At 37.1% G+C, this 19,935-nt stretch overlaps 1 protein-coding gene across 1 annotated transcript in view; it reads left to right on the top strand.

Annotated features, from left to right (window-relative positions):
* The window catches only part of DIAPH2 (diaphanous related formin 2), a 302,075-nt gene extending 282,397 nt beyond the window's left edge, over positions 1–19,678 (top strand). The window contains exons 28-29 of the mRNA XM_075054004.1: positions 18,803–18,894; positions 19,542–19,678. Coding sequence (XP_074910105.1) covers positions 18,803–18,861 — 59 coding nt within the window. The 3' untranslated portion in view covers positions 18,862–18,894; positions 19,542–19,678. The remainder of the gene's footprint in view (positions 1–18,802; positions 18,895–19,541) is intronic.
* Positions 19,679–19,935: the final 257 nt, after the last annotated feature.

Genomic DNA, 19,935 nt, shown 5'->3' with positions numbered 1-19,935 from the left:
ACATGCTCCTTACATCTGCATTTAATAGAAGAGTTGAAATTATTACTTATCGTGGCAAATTGGATATGAGAGGTAATTAGAACTGTATCCCCTTGAAATTTCATGAGCTTGTAAAATGAGTGACAGAACTTCACGCTTCCAGTTCGTATATTCAGATATAGTTGAGAATTGCCATCACCGTTTCAGTGGACTAATCTGTACAAACTAGAAAATAAATCATCTTCAGGATCCAGTTAGATTTGGACTCATTGCTCTTTACCAGTGCTGCTTTCTGATGGATAAACAGGTCAGCAAATGGGACACAGCCCGAGATTCAAGAGACCTGGACTCAGTTTGCTGCTGTGCTGTAACCTTGCCGGTGACCTTAGAGCTGGATACACGGGGTATCTTGGTCTGTTGTAACCTGATGGTACAAGATCAACAGCTCTGAGGTAAGTACCTGTGCTCCTGTGCGGCGAAGGGAATTAAGAAGTGGGATTTACAACAGTCAGCACAAAGAAGGGACATCATCCGCACTAATCAACGGGAAATGATGAAGAGGAGGATGTATATTAAAACTTAAATTCCTTGTCAGTTTAGGAGTCTAATCCTGGTTTGAAGTTGTATATCTTAGCTGGAGTTGAATAACTGTGTCATCCGTCTCAATAATCGTCGCTATTTTCTCTTAATACACTTCTAAAGAAAGATGTGTTTCTGCTTCCTGCTATCTCCTTTCATATAATAACTTTGTGGCCCTATCATTTTCTTGGGTGGTGGAAATAACCTTCCCAGAAGCAGGTGGTAGCATTACATTAGCTCTGCGTTAGCATTCCTCTGTAGTACTCTAGGCTCATGCTCATGTTTCCTACTCCATGGAATATGTTTATTCAACACTTCTTTTTTTTTTCCCCTCTCTCTAAAACGTACAGACAATCCTTTCAACTGTTGAACTGCTGTACTACAAGAAGCCCTAACCAACTGTTTTTACTCTGGCAAGCTGCTATGCTTGCTGTATTTCCCGCAGAGCATGATAATGCATGTAAAGCGTGGCCAGGAAAAGCCCACTGGGATGCATTACCTAGAAGGGACAGACAGCCTGCATGGGTTTAGATGTGACACCTGGGCTGAGCCTCTCAGTCTAGTAAGAGGCAGTCCTACTTGTGTGGTCCTTTCAGGTATGAGGAAACGTAGAATTTTACACACACCACAGTGATCACCAAGGTTACGAAGATAAATAGAATAGAAGTTGGGAATTTTAAGTATATGAACTATGGCAAATTTCATTTCTACTTGTGATACCGTTACACTCGGGGAAAACAAAGCTTATGCCATTGTGTCAATGTTTTCTCTGTTCTGTAGACAATTTCAGACTCTAGTGCATCTACTCTGGCACCTCTCACTATTGTCTTCTATAGGAAAAAATGTGAAATTCAACTACATTTCCTGAAGTTGCTCTCAGCCTCCTATTTCCCTGATTTTCATTATAGCATCTTTAGAAGAAGGATGGAGGAAAAAGAAGAAAGCATTTACTGTTTGTCCTGACCATTCTGAGTAAAGCGTGAGCAGTCACAGTTTTGCCCACTGTCCATTTTCGAGTTCTGTGTCTATTGTTGCATTAAATCTTTAATGCAAAAGCTTCATATGCTTATCTGCTTGATTAGGTATACACTATCTTCTTTCATCTTCATCATTAAACTGACAGTAATTACACAAAATTGAACGCATGACCTCTAAGTCTTTGCCCCAGTAAGTATACCGGAGAAAGACTGGTTATACTCTAATCCGCTGTCATCAAAGTTACAAAGATTTAGTTCCTCCAATTCAGAGACAGTGATTCACATCAGAAAAAAGGTGCAGATAATTACCATTTATTACCTGCAATACAAATCAGGTCTGAATCCTCTAGCTGTGTTGGCATGAAAAATAACCACTACTCAGTGAGGTGAAAGGTGATGACCCACTGGCTAATGAAGTGTCAAAATGAAGCCAGGAAAAAGAATTGACTTTCAAAGTCAATGAAATGTACAAGGAAAAATAAAATAGTAAATATTTTTTTTGTTTTCCAGGATTAACACTAATTTGGTTTCTTATTTTTTACTTGCTGTTATCAATTCAGTACTTCAGAATACGATCTATTGAAAACAAAACATTTTTGTTGAAAATTGTATCATGTTGAGAAGGTTTAAAAATACAGGCAAACTCCCATATTATTCAAATAGGGACCTCTTCTACTTTTCCTGTTTCTGTGAGATTACAAGTTTCAGATAGAGCTGGCTATCTTATGGATGAAGTAAGACAGCGCTGCTTCTGTGAAATCATCCCACAGACTTCGACAGTCTATAGTGTTACTGCTGATGCTTCACCACAAAAATCTAGTTCTGCTTTGCTTTGTCTAGAAGGGAATGGAATCAGACCATGTTCTTTTTTGCACAAGAATCAGGAATAAATGTTACTCCAAGCATTTCTCAGGCAAATGACTCCATCTATATTTAACATTTTGACCTAGATATAACTGGGTCTGATCAATCACTAATAATTTTGGATTTAAACATACATGAAAACGAGTAAAATGCTGTTCTTCAAAATATTTCTCTGATATAGCCGCTTTGATTTGAATTATTCCAAGAGAAGCTATAGTGTCACTGGGCAACTTCTAAGCTGCTTTTCAAGAATACACAAGAATGAAATTTTATTTGCTTTAGCTTGAAACTCTTTCTACTAGCTGTGGCAAAAGTTTTGTTTGTCTACATGACAATTTACTACTTTGGTTGCTAACTCACATCATTTGGCACATAATGAAATCAAGTATCTGCTCAGCCTTAAGCTGTCTGTCTGTCAGCATATTAGCTGTTCTGTCATGGAATAGGAACTAGCAGAGCAGCTTGGATAAATCAGCTTTCACAGTTGTCATTTCCTGCTATTTGGGGACTTTATGTTAGAAATATATTGTCTAGATTAGGCATGGATTGATAGCTGTGCTCTCCAGGAATGATGAAGAAATATCTGAGATGATCATTATCCACATAGTCAGCTTCTTCCAGCCAGTCACTGCTTCTTGTTCCATGGGAATAACTCTTACCCATCTCCTTCCCTGGAGCAGAGCTGATGTGAGAAGCAGTGAAAAATCACATCTGCAAGTGCTTTTGTAATGGAGCAGAGCAGCTGGCAAAACAGAATTCCTAAAAGCACTGCATTGGTTGGACACAGTTTCTTATGAGGTTTAAGGAAACAAGAAGGCAACATCAGATTTCATTCAACAGGAAGTTTGTAGAAGAAAAGGGTAAAATAAAAACAAAAGAATAAAATTCAGTCTCCGCAGAGCAGTATGAAATACTGAACTGTGTCACAGGACTAGAGCAAAAGTTAAAATTGGAATCTACAATATTGTACAAATCTTAGCCCCAATTTCAATCCCAGTGCGTATCAGAGCAAATCAAAGCTGCTGTAATTTAAAAGGTGCCAGTCATACACGATAGAGTATGAAGACCTCTTCTTTTTCGTGATTCGTTCTGCCTAGCAGGGTTACACAGCTTACAGGAGTGCTGCATGACTCGGGAAACCACCTAACCATCAGGCAACAGCGTACAGACTCTGACCCAGTAATCATACGAGCCACGACATGTGGGTTCTTTTTTTAATTTTAACTTTTCTACTGCATTGCTTCATTATCTATAGAAAAGACAGAGAAAAAGTTTCTGTTAAAACAAATTTCCCTTAAACTTTAAAGGTATTTCACGTTGTCACATTCTACTTTATCCATCATATCAGATCTTGTAATGTGTCCCTTTGCAGCTATCCTGCCTTTAAACCCTCCTGTCAGAAAAGCTAGAATTAAAGAACTTCTGTTCTTTTAACCACATAATGAAGGAAACAAAGACCACTGGCAAGTTTTTCTGCAGTGAAATGAGCTAATGATATAGCCTTCCTAATCAGACAGTTATGTGTCACATCACTAATGCTGTGGCCATAATATTTCATAGTATTTTACTCATAATGGCTTTTCCATTCCTTGTAAAGTTGTTAAGACACACCTGGGTGGGGGAAACAACCCTGAAGAAACGTTCTCTGTATCCATTTCTGGCAATTGGAATGAATTTCTTTGAACTCACTACTTGCAATCTCATGATAGAGTCCTCACAAAACTTTTTTTAAGACGGCGTTTCTGGGCACAAGATGTTTCCATTCTGGCATAAGTGGTGTTTAGAGAACAGCAGACGAACCGCCTGTTGTGACCCCAGCCTTAGCAAATGGCTCTTTTAGTACAACTTGTCTGCGGATGAGTTGAAGATGGGGTAGCTAGCTGGCCATACTTAGCTTTTGAAGCTGCAGAAGATTGTGGTGGAAACTTTGGGATTTAGGATGCACTGCAATACATTCCATTTGTTTGTGAAAGGAAAACATGGGATTTGGTCTAAAACTGTATGTGATGAGGAAACAGAATAGCATTGAGTTGCATCGGGAGGTTTCAGCGTGATTAAACAAGTAAACAGCACTGAATGAAAGGACCTGTACCTCTTGAATCCTATTCTCTGCAATAGGTACTATTAACAGCAAACACCATGATACACAAAAATTAAAATAAACTACATAAGCAGAGGTTAGTTTTATTCAATAGTAACACGCATCCCCTAAATTAAAAACCACCAGTCTTCCTATTACTCTTACTTTGTTAGGAACTGGATTATGTGGTTTAGGGGTTAGTTTTCTCTTCCTTTAAATTTTTGAGATAACTTGTACAATCAGTTTTGGAACAGTGAATAAACATACTCAAATGTGGCATTTGGGCAGCTGTGTGCTGTACGTAGTGTTTTACTGCCTTACAAAAGTCTGAAGTATAGACAGGAACATATTTAATAGAAAAAAAAGATTTTATTAAACTAATAATTATATGGAAGTCTGCACCCTGCACCGTTCTTGCCTGTCTGTGTTCTGTTTTTATACTTATGGGACCAGAAACTGCTAGATGGAAGCTGTCCCTATTATTTAGAACACTGGCTCAGGTAAAAACAATCCTTACACATAGATCACTGACTCTAAGAAAAAGCCAATTTCATAGATGTCCATAAGAATCTTTTGATTTGAAAATGCTGTTTTTCCATATGAGATATCTGAAGTATGAATATTTCCACCAGTGATAAAAGATGAATAAGCTTTCCCAAGAGCATCTCCCAAACCCATTCCAATATGTCAATCTAGGGCTTTGCTAAGCAGAGCCTGCCATTCATGCCAAAGTGTGATCTGGTTTTGAGATGTGACATATGGGCACTGAGATTAAACCTTCTAACTTATCACTTACAAATTAAGCTAGGATTGAACGTCAGATGCATCAAAGTTTTTTTGCCCACATCATAAATTGAACAGATTTTTTATGGTATTCTGACAAAACACAAATACAAGAATCAAATCAAGCAAAAATTGTAAAAAAGTAATACAAGAAATGAAATCAAGTACTATAGGAGCTGAAACTTGAACTGGGGGGAATTGATAGGAGCCTCTTTTGTACTTGTCTAAGAATGAAATAAATACTGTCTTGCAATTTGTGTGGCGATGTACTGGAGAAAAATAGAGAAGGTAATCTTTAACTCGGAATGATAAGATTGCTGACCCCATTTCTTCAAATGCTTGTTGTTCACAGTCTTGGAGCTATTGTTATTTTTTTTAATGCAGATGTGAATAAGGTAAAAATCTTATTTCAGTCCATTACTACTTTTTCACTGCTCATCTGAAAACACATTGAAAATGTGAACTCCCACATATTGCAGGGTACTTACTCATGTGCTGGGCTTTAAACATAGCTCAGCACTATTGGCTTTAACACTAAAGGTCAGCAATAACTCAGGAGATTTTTGACCCCAGTTACCACCTTTATACTGCTATGGGACTCTACTTCATGGTCTTCACAAAAGGCTTTCTAGCATCTGTATAGAAGCAGAGGATAGCCTATACATTGCAGTTTGAAGTGGGATTTTTGTTTGTTTACCTAATTTCCACTAAGCCTTTGAAAGAAAAGGAACATATGGACGATATATATAGGAATTATTCCTCTCAAAATAAAGTGCAGCTACCTGTGGGACTCAACAAAGCAGCTGTTTAAAGATCACGCTAGTTTTTGAACAAGAAACGAAAAACATGATTCCAGGATCGCTGTGCAGATCAGCAACAACTGTGTTAAATACAGCAACCTAGCATCACTTTGGTATTGCAAAACTACAGGATTCAGTTTAAACCATTGGGATTTAAAACTAATCAAATTAAAGATGAAGCCAGGGACTGATACTTTAAAGATGGACATTGATGTTATTTTTTTAATAGAATGTCATTACAGTGGAGAAGAACTGGCGAGACACACACTGTTGTCATGGTTCTTTTCTCTTTTCGAGTAAGCGACGTTGAAACTGTGTTCAGACATTGCCAGATAGACTGCTTAAGCAGTTTGGGGGGATATGTCAACCTATTGCGCTTGCCACTTTGGCAATCAGTAAAGTCAGAGCTAAATAAAAAGATCTGGTTAGTATAATGCTTCTGTCATATTCCAAGTGAAAAAAAAGTGCCCGTAAGAATGTATAGTTTGGTGGGCTGAATCCTTCTGATGGTCTTATTGTACAACCCATGCTCATTTCTCCCTCCTTGTAATGATCAGTAAAGAATGGTATCACTCTATGGCATAGTTTTCGGAAGAGCTCGAGACGGTTCAGATGCATGCGGTTCCATAAAATGTGGATGAAAATTTGCAAAGCCATCAGATAGCGGCTGTATCTTCCTGACTTGTGAAAACTTGCCTTCGCTATAATGAGGCTTGGCAACAGTGAGCCTGTTGCAGCTTCTGCTTCTGACTATATTTGAGAATAGTGGACAGTTACATTGTTGGTCGTACATGGACCATATGGTCAACCATGTAGGTTAATACCACTTTTTGTACACAGAAGAGAATGCCTGGTACACTGTGGCTTTAATCTAAGAAACAGCTTTCTGATTTTATCCTAATCTCTGTCTCTGATAGAACTGTGATATAAAGCTGAATACTGTCCTTGAGCTGGATACAGTCCTTGCCTAATTCTGTTCAATGCCTTTCTTCTGTAGTCAACATCAGTGAGCTTGGATGTTCCAGATGATGAACTTTAGCAATGGTCACTTTTGCATTTGCATATACAGCACTAAATAAACACAAACATGCAGCATAAAGGCATATAGTATATACAGTAATTGCAACACAAGAGGCAGAGATAGCACGTGCATGCTAATTATTTTCACTCCTGTGTACTTATGCTGCATTTTCCCACTTCCACCCTACTGAAGATGGTCATATGCCATCTTGATGTAGTGGCTATAAAAGACAAATAAAAAGAACAGATAAAATATTCTTCAGTTACTGAATCATGTTTATCAGTTCAGTAGTTGTTTTCATATTAAATGTTCCTTTTATTTGCTTGTGTTTAAACAATATCTAAGTATTGCAAAAGATTATGAGATATGAAAAGTGGTGCATTCTTCACACCCATTCTTTACTGCTAGAACATTATTACCAATAAATCAAAGAATTCACTTCAGTGGTATGTAGTTTAACAATTTTTTCTTCAAGTAAAAGAAACCTCTTAAGTGCTGGGTATCATTTCAAGCCCATTAGGTCAGACCTGAAGAGTGTTCAGAACTCTCGAAACTCTTAAGAAAAATTACTATTTTGGTCACATTAAGACTTTTGCCTCTCCCCCTTCCCATCTGTTTTTAAATGCCTGGATGCTCAAATATCCATGTAGGAAGGTGTTAAAAGAAGTGCTCATCATCGTGTCTTGAAGTAAAGGAACAAATGTCTTATGAATGCTCACTCTGATATCTTCAGACGTCCAGAGCAGTGACATTTCTAAAAGATTTTTATTCCTCATTCATTGCTATGTTTCCCAAGCACTGCTGCAGGTTTTGAAGGCTTTACTTCCAGAATGCAATTTTAATTAATATATTTTAACACAAGCTTTATATTTAGCTTCCCTTATGAATAAATTATTCTGCTGCTTCTGAAACCTGTGGAAATACAATGTTATTTTTAATGGGCATAAAGATATGACCCATGTTTTCTGGTAAGATTTCCTAAGTCTGGAATGGATATGTGTTGCTGGAATATGACATTTCAGTTTTTCCTTTTGTCTTAAAGATTACAAAGAACAAGCTTTCTTTTCAGCATTCATTATTTGATGTGTTTTAGGTTTCTTTTCATTTATGAAGCTATAACAGCAAAGCAGAATGTTTTGAGGCCATTCTTATAAACCAGTTATGACATATCAAGACTGAAATCATATTAAATAGTAACTATAGGAAAGCTATCCAAAGCAGGGCACCTTGAGATGGAATTAGATTTTTAATTACTTCAGTTAATTAAATAAAATTCACTCATTGACTCAAATATGATAGATTTCACAATTTTATATACATATACCACAGTTGTAATCAAAAATATATAGACACAACTATAAATCTTATGCATAGATCTGCTAAAATCCTTTTAAAAAAAAAGTCTTTTACAAAAAAACATTTCCTTGAAAATAGAAAGGTTCATTTTGATAACTAGAGCAAGCTACATTAAATGTTGTAGATGATATATTTTTATTTGAAATTATTGACAGATTTCATGTCGATAAGCATAGAATCATAGAACGGTTTGGGTTGGAAGGGACCTTAAAGATCATCCAGTTCCAACCCCCCTGCCATGGGCAGGGACACCTTCCACTAGACCAGATTTTTCGAAGCCCCATCCAACCTGGCCTTGAACACTGCCAGGGATGGGGCAGCCACAACTTCTCTGGGCAACTTGTTCCAGTGCCTCACCACCCTCACAGTGAAGAATTTCTTCCTTACATCTAATCTAAATCTACCCTCTTTCCATTTCAAACCCTTACCCCTCATCCTATCACTACAGTCCCTGTTAAAGAGTCCCTCCCTATCTTTCCTGTAGGCCCCCATTAAGTACTGGAAGGCTGTTATAATGTTGAAATGTTTAATTTTCAGAAAGTGTTTTTTGGTTCATCTAGCTTTCTGTTTGCTTCAGTCTTTTGATCTTGGGGGTTTTTTTCTGATCTGTTATCTATTTGGATATGAATATTAATATGGGAACCTTTTAATAGCTCAACATTATTAAGATTTTCAGATTTTTCTCTGATTTCCATGCATTTTTTAAAAATACAAACCTGAAATTGAATTCCATTCTAACACGAAGTAAATATTAACTGGAATTTTTCCATTTTGCCATTGAACTTGACTAATATCTGATACAACCTCATTAGCACATTCAGAATTTAATTTTGTGTACACAATAAACTTGCTATCTTGAGCAATAGTATTGACTTTTTTTTGTGCAAGTACATTAGGTCTTTGGTTTGCTGGAGGTTGCTTACATATAAATTCAAGCTGGAAAGGTCTCATAATCACCAAACAAAACTGTGTAAGTTAATTTATATATAATCTCAGCTGATTGCCACAACCTTAATTTAGTAAATACCAAATACAACCCCCAAGTCTCCTCAGGTTCTGATGTCTTCTCAATACAGACTCATCGCAGCTTGTGACGGCAAGCCTTAGTTTGCCCATAGGAAGCATTATTCTGTTCTGATAATAAACTGTCACTCTGTGGAAGGTATCTGGGAACCTTACTGAGAAGCATGGATTTGAACATACGGCAATTTTTATGCTGCTAAATGTGAAATCATAATGTTTTTGCTACTTAAACCAAGCTTATTTCACAGCCTGATTTATTGTGGCACAGAAAAAAATGAGAAAAAAACATGAGATACTGAGTCATTGAAGTGAATAAATCTTTAAGTAAGCCTTAGCACTGCTGTTAATTTAAAAAATCTGCCTAAACCTTTTCTGTGTTGAACGCATTTTTATATGTACTGTATAAAAATGGTGGCTGTTCTTACTCAAAACTGGATTTGGTTTTCTTTTCATGACCGGTTTGTGATGGTATTGTAAAAGCTGGGTCTGCAGCACACAGAGATGGGAAGAAAGGCAAGTGAAGGAAGAAGAGCTTTGCTCAGACTGTTCTGTAGGCAACTAAGATGTCTAACTTAGCTTCTCATGCAAAACAAACAAAAAACTCCAGGCCTCCAGGTGGATGAGGGATTGGTAGTTGAAAAGACTGCTTGGTGGTCAACAATAGAAACTAATTACCGTTTCATCCTACTAATGGTACCTATGGAAAACGTTTTTGAGGCAAGGTAAGTTTCTTTGACTGGCTAAGTGTCTTCAGTGGGCAAAGTTAAAAGGCATGATTAGTAAAACACTTCAAGAAGGAAGTATCGAATCTCTTCAGAGCAATCTGTTTTGAGAATAATTATCAGAGAACTGACAAAGTCAGCTTTGTTGGCAAAAAGAGAAAAACAGCATTCTAAAAAGTTCTTCCTGTTGAAAGCATTGAGTTTGAGTACCAGGGGTTTTCAGCTAGGTTAAATTGTGCCTTATGAAAACCACACAAGAGGAATTCAGTAGATTTTCTGCTGTGGTCCTCCATCGGATTGAAGATTTAACTCCTTAGTTGGGCAGTATAGAGCATGACCGTCCCATCCCACATATAAAAAGAACAGCAATATCAGCAATAACAGAACATCTGACCCAGGCTTATGCCAGAACAAAGCTCCTTTCCAGAAAAGGAAAAGGTTTTACTAGTGTGAACTGGGAATTCTTTTAGGGTAAATGTGATGAGACAAGCAGTGAGATTCTTTTTTCATTTTCAGAGAAATAGCAGTGAGATTCCCGTACATTTTCAGAGAAATAGCGAGTCATAGAAATACTCTGCCCTCCCTGTGCCCTATTTCTTCTCTGCCTTTAAAATTATAGATCTAAGTAACACAAATTCAGGTCAGCGGAGCGTAGAAAGTGGCTGCCTATGGCAGAATTTGGCCCAGAACATGAGATTTCCATTCTCATGTCTCCTGTAGTGGAGAGGAAGGTAGACAGTTGATAAAGTCTGTAACTTTATATGTGGGGTTTCTTTTAGCCATTGTTAGTAATTTTGCTGTTCTACAAATGTCTTGAATTAAATGAGATTACAGAAAAAGTCCTTTCTAATTTAATTAAATTAACAGTAATTAGATTTTGTATTAATTTTTTTCTGTGTCAAATTTATTACCTTTAGGAGGATTTGTAATGTGGTATAAATTGTAGCTCATAATAAGAAGTCAGAGTAATAGTGAAATGAGTTTTTGTTTTATTAGACATTACAATTCTAAGAGTGATTAATTTCTTATTTAAAAAGATTTGTTTCTTTACCTGACAAGTCAGCGTTTACGAACAAAGCTTTTCAATTTAGTTACCATCATGTCACTCTCAAAATCAATAAACTTAGGTTTTTATTATGAAAAACATTTGTGCTAATTTTAGTCCTATGGCACAGAAAACAACAAAACAAAAAAGAAAAAGAAAATTGAGATTGTTTTGCTTCTTTCTGCTTCAATGGGTGAAGTAGAAATTCTGTCTGTTTCCCAGTGTATTAACCAGCACATGAATTCCATTTGTTAGGAAAATCTTCCTGTTGTAGCCAAATTTTTAAAAAGCTGGCACAAAACCAGGTATAGATCCAGTGAATGTATGAGCATTTTTACTGTATTTGTATTGTTAATGAAACAAGTTCCACATTTTTATGCTATATATGCTGATCAGCTAAAAAAAAAGAAGACCCATCTGTAACTGTCCTACCCATGATCCCGTGAGATTGATTTCAATTCAAACAAATTTAGGCCATTGCAAAATGCTGATGATAAAACCAGCTTGTGTGTTACTATTCTCAGTCACTGCCATAAGAAATGTGATTTTGGTATGCTGGAGGGATTGTCTGGTAATAGTTTCAGACCTTAGCTGTGCTGTTGCCCACCCTTTTTGTGAGCGAGGAAGACCTTTCACCGTACTCCAGGTCACCGGCAGTGAACAAGAGCTTCTCCCTTTCATTTCTTCTGCTGCTTCTCCTGTAAATCTGAGAGTGAAGCAGACCTCTGCCATAAGAAATGTCAACATTCCCATCTCCAGCTGGTAGCGTGATGCTGACCATTGATTTGTTTAATCTGTTCAGGTTATCAAAGACGACAGATTTCTAGTGATGACTTTAGCTTTTTTCTAGAACAAGAAAGAATATTTTTACTGATTTTCCTTTGTAAACTTCTTAAGTCACTGTAAAATACTCTCAAAATTGGATTCATCAGCTCTTGCCAGCCAACAAATTACTGCAGATGAATAATAGATGTTCCTTGCTACCAGATTTGCTTCTTTTGCTGTTATTTATTTCCTGCTAGGTTAGGCAGGCTCCTCTTTTTCCTAGTCCTCAGACTGGCCCTGCTTCCAAGTGGCTGGTCTGTGCGGTCTTTTCAGTTTATGATGAAAAGCAAACAGTTGACAAGGTGCAGTAAGTAGCACGAATTCATCATCCATTTCTCTATTTCATGAACATCCTGCATTTTTGAAACTATTTTTGTTCCCTTTGCAGCCTGGAGACTGCTGAAGTAATAATAGCTTACCCTAGGAGCAGATTTCTTAGTAAACATTATACCTTTGTGAAGAAATAGCTATTATTACATTCTAAAGAAAACCAAAGACACAGCAGTTTGGGGTTTTTTTTGTTGTTGTTCCAAAATATTCATTTATTTTTTAAAAAATTGAAAATTTGGGGGATTTTTATCCATCCATTCTAGCATAAGTCAGTGTGATTTACCATTTCTAAGTGACCTTTTATGAAATTGGCAGTATCTAGAGACGTGTTTGTTGTGAACTAGATGCTTCATCATGCAGCTTGTGTCTTTGTATATCACAAGCCAGAATTACTATCTACTGAGGAGTAGAACTCTCACCTGTGTTTTAAAAGTCACAGGTTTTTGGAAGGAAGAAACTCAAAGCTTATTTTGGAACTTATATCTGTATCCTTCCCTGTAGTTTAAAGTATTCACAGTCAGTAGCAACTGAAGATCTAAGAAAAGCATTTTTATTTTGATACCTACACAGTAGAACATAGCTTTAGGAATTTTGTGCATTTGGGGTACTTATGCTACATATAAAAATAGGTGAAACTGAATCAATATTTATGAGAAATGACATTTCATCTATAAATATTAGTGGAAGAGTTTAAATATTTGGTTTCACACTGCACAAGCTAGTCCGTGCAGTATCAGAAATTAGTGTAGAAGTGACTGATGGCACATAAATTAATCAGTGCATTTTAACCATCCATAATCATATCTACCTCTTTTCACATAATTGGACATCGCTGGAATGTACCCCAGATTTCTTCCCAAAGCTAAAACATTAATCTATAAAGGGAGGGATGCTAGTCCTGCAGTTCCTACAGTGACTAAACATTAAACGGCTACACTAAATAACTGCCTTTTAGACAATTGGTATCACTATAAAATGATAACTTATTGCTGCACATTTCATGGTGTGCTGCATTTTGAATCCTTCAGGATACAAAGCTGCTGGACATTTTGCTAAGTCAAATATCAGCTTATCAATATGTATAATTTTAAAAGCTTCATACAGATTACATTTAAAAAACAGCAAGAATTTGTCAGCAATTAAATGTCAGCTGTCTTTTGGATTTACTGATAAAGATTCTATTTGGTGGTAGTAGCAAAGGCATTATCTCTGGATCAATTTTCCTTGTTCGCTAAATTTGATGTTAGAGCGTCATAAGAAAAAAATGCTTGGAAATATAATTTTCTTGATAAGGAATGCAAGGTATTTCTGTCTTTTTTCTTGCAGTAAGGTATTCACAACACAAACTGTTAAGTAGCCTGTGTAATCTGTTGACGTATGACTGAACAGCTGAAAACTACAGACAATATGGTATTATATAGGTCTTAATTATATTAAGGTGCCTTTCACACCTCTGATCAGCTGTGAGAATTCTTATATTAAGTCTAATTACTACAAGTACTCCAAACCAAAGAACCATAATCTCATTAATTCAATAAAATATCTTTCTGTATGAGCAAACTACAAGTGATCTTTTGCACAGATCTATTAATAGTTACACTAAAGAAACAGAAAAGGTGTTATAAAAACTGTAGATGAAAATGGGTAAAAGGTACAGAGAAAGTCACTACCTTTATTTGCATGGTTTGATTATTTTGAAAACCTAGGAAAAGATTTCAGGTGGGTTTTGTCCTGAGAAGTCTGGAGAATCTTGGATTCTTTTGAATTACCTTAAAGCCTTTTGGATTTTGAAGCCAAGGTGTGAGCTTATTCGCTTCCTACTGATCAAAGGCTTTGACTTTATTATTATTTTTGGAGAATATAGAAGACCTGTTACAGCTGGAGTTGCTATGAGTTATTGCAAGGTTATACCAAAACATATATTTTTGGATATTTAATGGAGAAGCAAAAACATTAATTAAATTACAAGGCTTTTTGTGAGTTCTTGTCTGTCAACCAAGAAAATAATTTCAATCTGTCAGAGGAGAAAATAAAACTGGAGTCCTACCCAACAACGTGCAAAATTGTTGCTTACTATATTAGTAAATAAGCTTATTTTGCACTGCTATTTAGGATGGTTGGCTTCAGAGCAAATGAAATCTTTTCCAATTTCAGAAAAAAATCAATCCAGATATATTTTAGTTCCTTTATGGGAACAAAATATTTAGATTAATACATGTGTGCAGTGGTCTTCAGTCATAACTTCCTACTGTGCTGCAACACGTGAAACGGACAGGAACAGGGAGAGAGACTTATACTGAAGTTGTTTCTAGGGAAGAGATTTTCTAACAGAAAATGCAGATTTCACAGAATCAGTTTTGGGTTTCTGGAGTTGTTTCCAGGGAAGGAATTTCCTAACTGAAAATGAAAATTTCACAGAATCAGTGGGTTGGTTTGGTTTTTGAGAATGCGTGATTGTTGATCTTTTCAGTAAAAATCAAATAATTGGTTGCCCTGATACGCTTTCATTTTTTTTTTTCAGGAAGATAGAAAACTCAGGGGGCTTTGGGAAGGCAGGATGCTGGCTAGCTTGCTATTTGTCAGCTGCCGGGTGGACTAGAGGATTGTCCAGTCAGTTGACCAACCAAATTCAAATATGTTATTCCACTTCGCTGGAAATTCCAATGCAACAATCCAGAAGTTTTAATTGAATGGAAACGTACCCATCCAGCAGCCCTCTTCCACCCCTTGTTTATATTCATAGTATCTGCTTGGCCAGCACTTTTGCATCGGGTTGCTTTCGCAGAAAACTGGCCTCAATTCAGTATGAGAAGTACAACCTGTGTTGGAAACTTTTAACAGTAGTCCAAGCTCATACATTCATCCTGGGGAGCACTCACTTTGCCTACCCACACAGTCCTCAGAACCAGCCGCCTGAAGTTTGTTCCTGATCCCCATGCCTCGGCAAAATAGGAGCAGTTTGCACGGTAGCAGACAACAGAATGAACTGGCCATGGCTGTCACGATCACAAAATACCTATTGACAATTTGTGCACTATTAATCGAATTCCTGTATTTCAAACTCTGTTATCTCAAAAGAGCTGCCCATCTTGTCCCTGACATTATTGTCCAAAGGATTTGATTGTGTCTTGTTATGTGTTTAATTGTATTTGAGAATACTCAGCTATGTTTTTTAGAAGAACAGAGCTTAAACATAGAAGTTTTGATTTGATCTCTCATCTCCAACTTAACAGTGTCTTCCTACTATCAGTACAAAACTTCAAATAATAAAAAGTGTGGAAGCACCTGGACTGAAATTCCCCAGGAACATCAAATGTGCTAAGAGTAATTTAGATAGGAGTTGATGAACGCACCATTTGTATCTCTGATACCACCAGCCTCAGAGGAACGTGTACTGAGCAATTACACTGACCTAATCCCTGCAGCTAAGTAAAAAGTTTCTTTGTTTCTTTCATGTTTTCTAATACTAATGCAAAATACAAGCAAGCAATATGAAGACATACTGCTTTAGATTATACCTCCTGCTGAAGGTAATTTATCCTCTACAAGTTGATCAAATGAGAAGTTCTGATAATTGTGCTACCTCATGCTCTACCTTTACCCTTGCAATATAGTCCTCCTTACCTAGGGCATTTGGGATTCTGGAAAGGAGTTGTCATGTTGGCAGGCATGGACAACGATGGAAGGACAAATATAGGAAGGAATTCCTTCCTACAGAGGTTCTTAAAATCCTGCTTAACATTTATTACACCTCTGTGTAAAAAAGCATTTCCATACTAGTATACTCTGCTGATGCAGACATGTTTTCCACATTTGGAGTCATGATCTTGTTTCCTTTCTGTGCAGAATTCTTTCTTTTACATCTCTGGTGATACATCACAAAGTTTTACCTTTTGACGTGGTGTTAAGGAGCGTGCTATTTTTAGGAAAAAAAGAACTACATGATGCCACAGTTTTACTAATAAATAGTTTACTTGTATGTACTAAGGAAAGATTTGCTAATTAGTCCCTTCTCAAAAAATTTTCATTTGAATCTGTTTTTTCTGAGATAATTGTAAGTTAGTTCAGTATCTTGCTATCCTTTATTTACTTCTTATGCAATTTTAACACCAACATTATTTGTAAGTAGAACTGAAGGATTTTATCTTTACTTACAGTGGGAAAGGTATATGCTGCCACTTCAGCTGGCAACATGGGACACTACTGAGACTGACAGAAACTGCTGATCTTTCCTCTTTCCCTTAGCCTTTCTTTCTGTATGCTAACTCAGCAAAGCACCTGTCTAATTAGAGTGCCCACAATGGAAGGGAGAGAGTTCTTACAATCTGGTCTGAAAATATTTGTCTTCCATGTGGGCTTTTAAAATGTTTTAACTTACCTTTTTTTTAACCAAAGCTGTATTTTAAATTGTGAAAATACCAGTTTGGCTGTTACAATAACTTTCTGCCCAGGCCAATACTTTTGTTTGGAATTAGGCAGACTTTGCTGTCATATTTTGCTTACAGTTCCTGCTTAGATTAACTAAAGACTCTGTATGAAGGGCATTTAATTTCCTGCATTAGTCTCCCATTGGAAAAGGCAAGAAGTTGGAAAGTCACCCTAATAGTTTAGCACCTATCAATTTTTCATCTGTGATGTCCCATGCAGCTAAGGGTCTGTGTGGATGTCTCTCTATATGCTAAATTTTACATGGATCTAAAAATGTGTTTAGCTGGCAGTCTTCTTTGACTACTTTTTTGTAATGTTCACTAAAAAAGGTGTTTTGCAGTAGCACATGAAAAATACAATTTGAAGAATTCAGGATTTCTCTGATGCCAGTGTAGTTATTTATTTTTCCCTCTGACCTTTTCTACGTGGTGGGGGACACAAACTTCCTGGAATGCATAAGGGTCATGACTGAGACCAGGTTCTTCATCTTGTTTCTCTTCTCATGGGAGATAAACTCTGTGCTGGTGAGCTATCATGGTTGTTTGTCTGACAAACTAATGTCATAGCTTTGCAGATTTCGGTTTCCTGCTGTGATACTTCTCTGTCTGTGCTCTACACCAGGCAATATTTGAAGGCTGACTGAGGCCTTGATGTTTTATGAGCAGTCAGCATTTTTTCCCCTTTGTTATTTATGTTAAATTGACCTATGCTTCTCTAGGCTGTTGCTGCTGCTAATTGATAGAATAATAGAATGGTTAGAGTTGGAAGGGACATTTACAGGTCACCTAGTCCAACCCCCCTGCAATGACCAGGGACATCTTCAACTCGATCACGTTGCTCAGAGCCCCATCCAACCTGACCTGGAGCGTTTCCAGGGATGAGGCATCTACCACCTCTCTGGGCAACCTGGTCCAGTGGTTCACCACCCTCATCGTAAAATATTTCTTCCTTATATCTGGTCGGAATCTACCCTCTTTTAGCTTAAAACCATTATGCCTTATCCTATCACTACAGGCCCTATTAAAAAGTCTGTTCCATATCTTTCTTATAAGCCTTCTTTAAGTGTTGAAAGGCTGCGATATGGTCTCCCTTATAAAGCCTTCTCTGTTCCAGGCTGAACAACCCCAACTCTCTCAGCCTTTCCTCATAGCAGAGGGGTTCCAGCCCTCTGATCATTTTTGCGGCCCTCCTCTGGATCTGCTCCAAGAGGTCCGTGTCTTTCTTGTACCAAGGACTCCAGAGCTGGATGAAGTACTGCTGGTGGGCTCTTAGCAGAGCAGAACGGAGCTGAGGGGCAGAATCCCCTCCCTCGACCTCCTGGCCATGCTTCTTTTGATGCAGCCCAGGATACGGTTGGCTTTCTGGGCTGTGATAGAAAAACCTGACAAGTTATGTTATGGAGATGGGAAAAAAAGGATTGGTTCTGAGATGATAACTGTTAATATATTTCTGTTTTCAAGAATCCTTTGGTGCCAAAGTGTATCTTTCATGCAGTGTCTGAATTATGATTGATTGGCATTGCTTGATGTGGGTATATAACAACAACTGCTTCGAGCATGTTTATGCCAGAACTTAAGTTCCTCATTTGTTGCTTTCCAGACCATCCAGTCAAGTTGTGTTATGTGCTCAAATGCACAGCACAAAGAGAACAGACCTGTAACAGAGGCATGAAGAACTAGCACTGAATTGTTTTCTATCTTGTCTCAATGGCTGTTGAAATCTACCTTGACAGAAACAGAATCAATTTCTGTTCTGGGACTTAGAAATGACTGGGTCTTTGTTGAAAGTGGCCCATTCCTGAAAAAAAGAGAAAAACCTGTAAGATTTTTCTCAAATGTAGCTCTTTTTGTTGTTGTTGGTTTTTGTTTTTGTTATTTCATCTGAAAAGCAGACACCGTTTGGGTGTTTTCAATTGATATTTAAAAATCTTATTCGGAACTTGAGCATGCAACAGTCACACTTAACAACAGATTTGTTGCAATTTCTCTAGGAAGTAAGCTGTGTAATTCTGGCTCCCCATACTCATCTTGCAAGCTAACTGCTAGCTGAAGTTATTGTCGTGAATAACTGAAGGATAAGCAAGTAAGTGCATTGTTTCTTGAGAGCCACTAGACTTGGACTTCGGTTATTGGGGAGGGAAAAATACAGCTGTGTTCCATCTCAGTCAGTACTCCCACAGGGAACAATGAGTCTCTACTGATCATCTAACCTGGCTTCTGTTGAAGTCAGAAGATATTTCTGTAAGCTTCAGTGAACTAAAGTAAGATTTTCAATGCATATTTTCCCGATTTTTTAAAGGCTTTTAGAGAAATCCTCTAAGCAACCTAAGTAGCAAATTCTATATGCTTCTGTGTTGCCTTTTCCAAAACTAGAACTCCTAAGAATTTCTATTACAAATAATAATTTTACTAATTGGTGCGATGTACAACAAAACTACAATGTCATAAATTTTCTCAGTCAATAATTAATTTGTTGTTTCCACAGATGATGTTACCACATTTAATTGTTGGTAACTCTTTAATTGCTTGTGACCCTAAGAATTTCTGTCCATGCTATCAATACACTGTAGTTTATTTCTGTTTAATTGTTCAGTTTCCTGTTTTGTAATATAACTCTCTATTAATTCATCACTTGTTTATACAGAGTACATTGTTTATTTTTATTCCTCATCTTTGTTTAGCTCCTGCAAATATCTAATTTTTTTTTACTGCATATTCCTCTCCTTTTAGATTTCCTTCAACAATTTTATGTCAGCGACATAACATCTGTCCTCTTCCTGCATCTGAACTACTGCAGATTTCCTCACCTGCTTCTGTGCTGATGTTTTGTCCTAAATGTATGTTATGCTCTCGCCACATTTTTGTGCTTATTGGTGTGTGCCCTTCAATCACAGTTTTATAGTTCACTTCATCTTTTGTATTGTAATTTCCAACTGTAGAGCTTTTTGCTTCCCCTCCTGTTTTTTGTCAGTATAATTAATATATAGACATGACGCTATCTTATTAGCTTCCTTTATTATATCATTTGACCTGCTTTTAGTTCTCATTTTTAATTTTGGCTCCTACTAATAATGTTGTCCTCCTGTTCTAAAAACTGAACAGTATGTTACAATTCTACCATATC

Source organism: Buteo buteo, chromosome 22, assembly GCF_964188355.1.
Source record: "Buteo buteo chromosome 22, bButBut1.hap1.1, whole genome shotgun sequence".
In the NCBI taxonomy this organism is placed as follows: Eukaryota; Metazoa; Chordata; class Aves; order Accipitriformes; family Accipitridae; genus Buteo; species Buteo buteo.
This window is presented reverse-complemented; position numbering and strand designations above follow the sequence as displayed.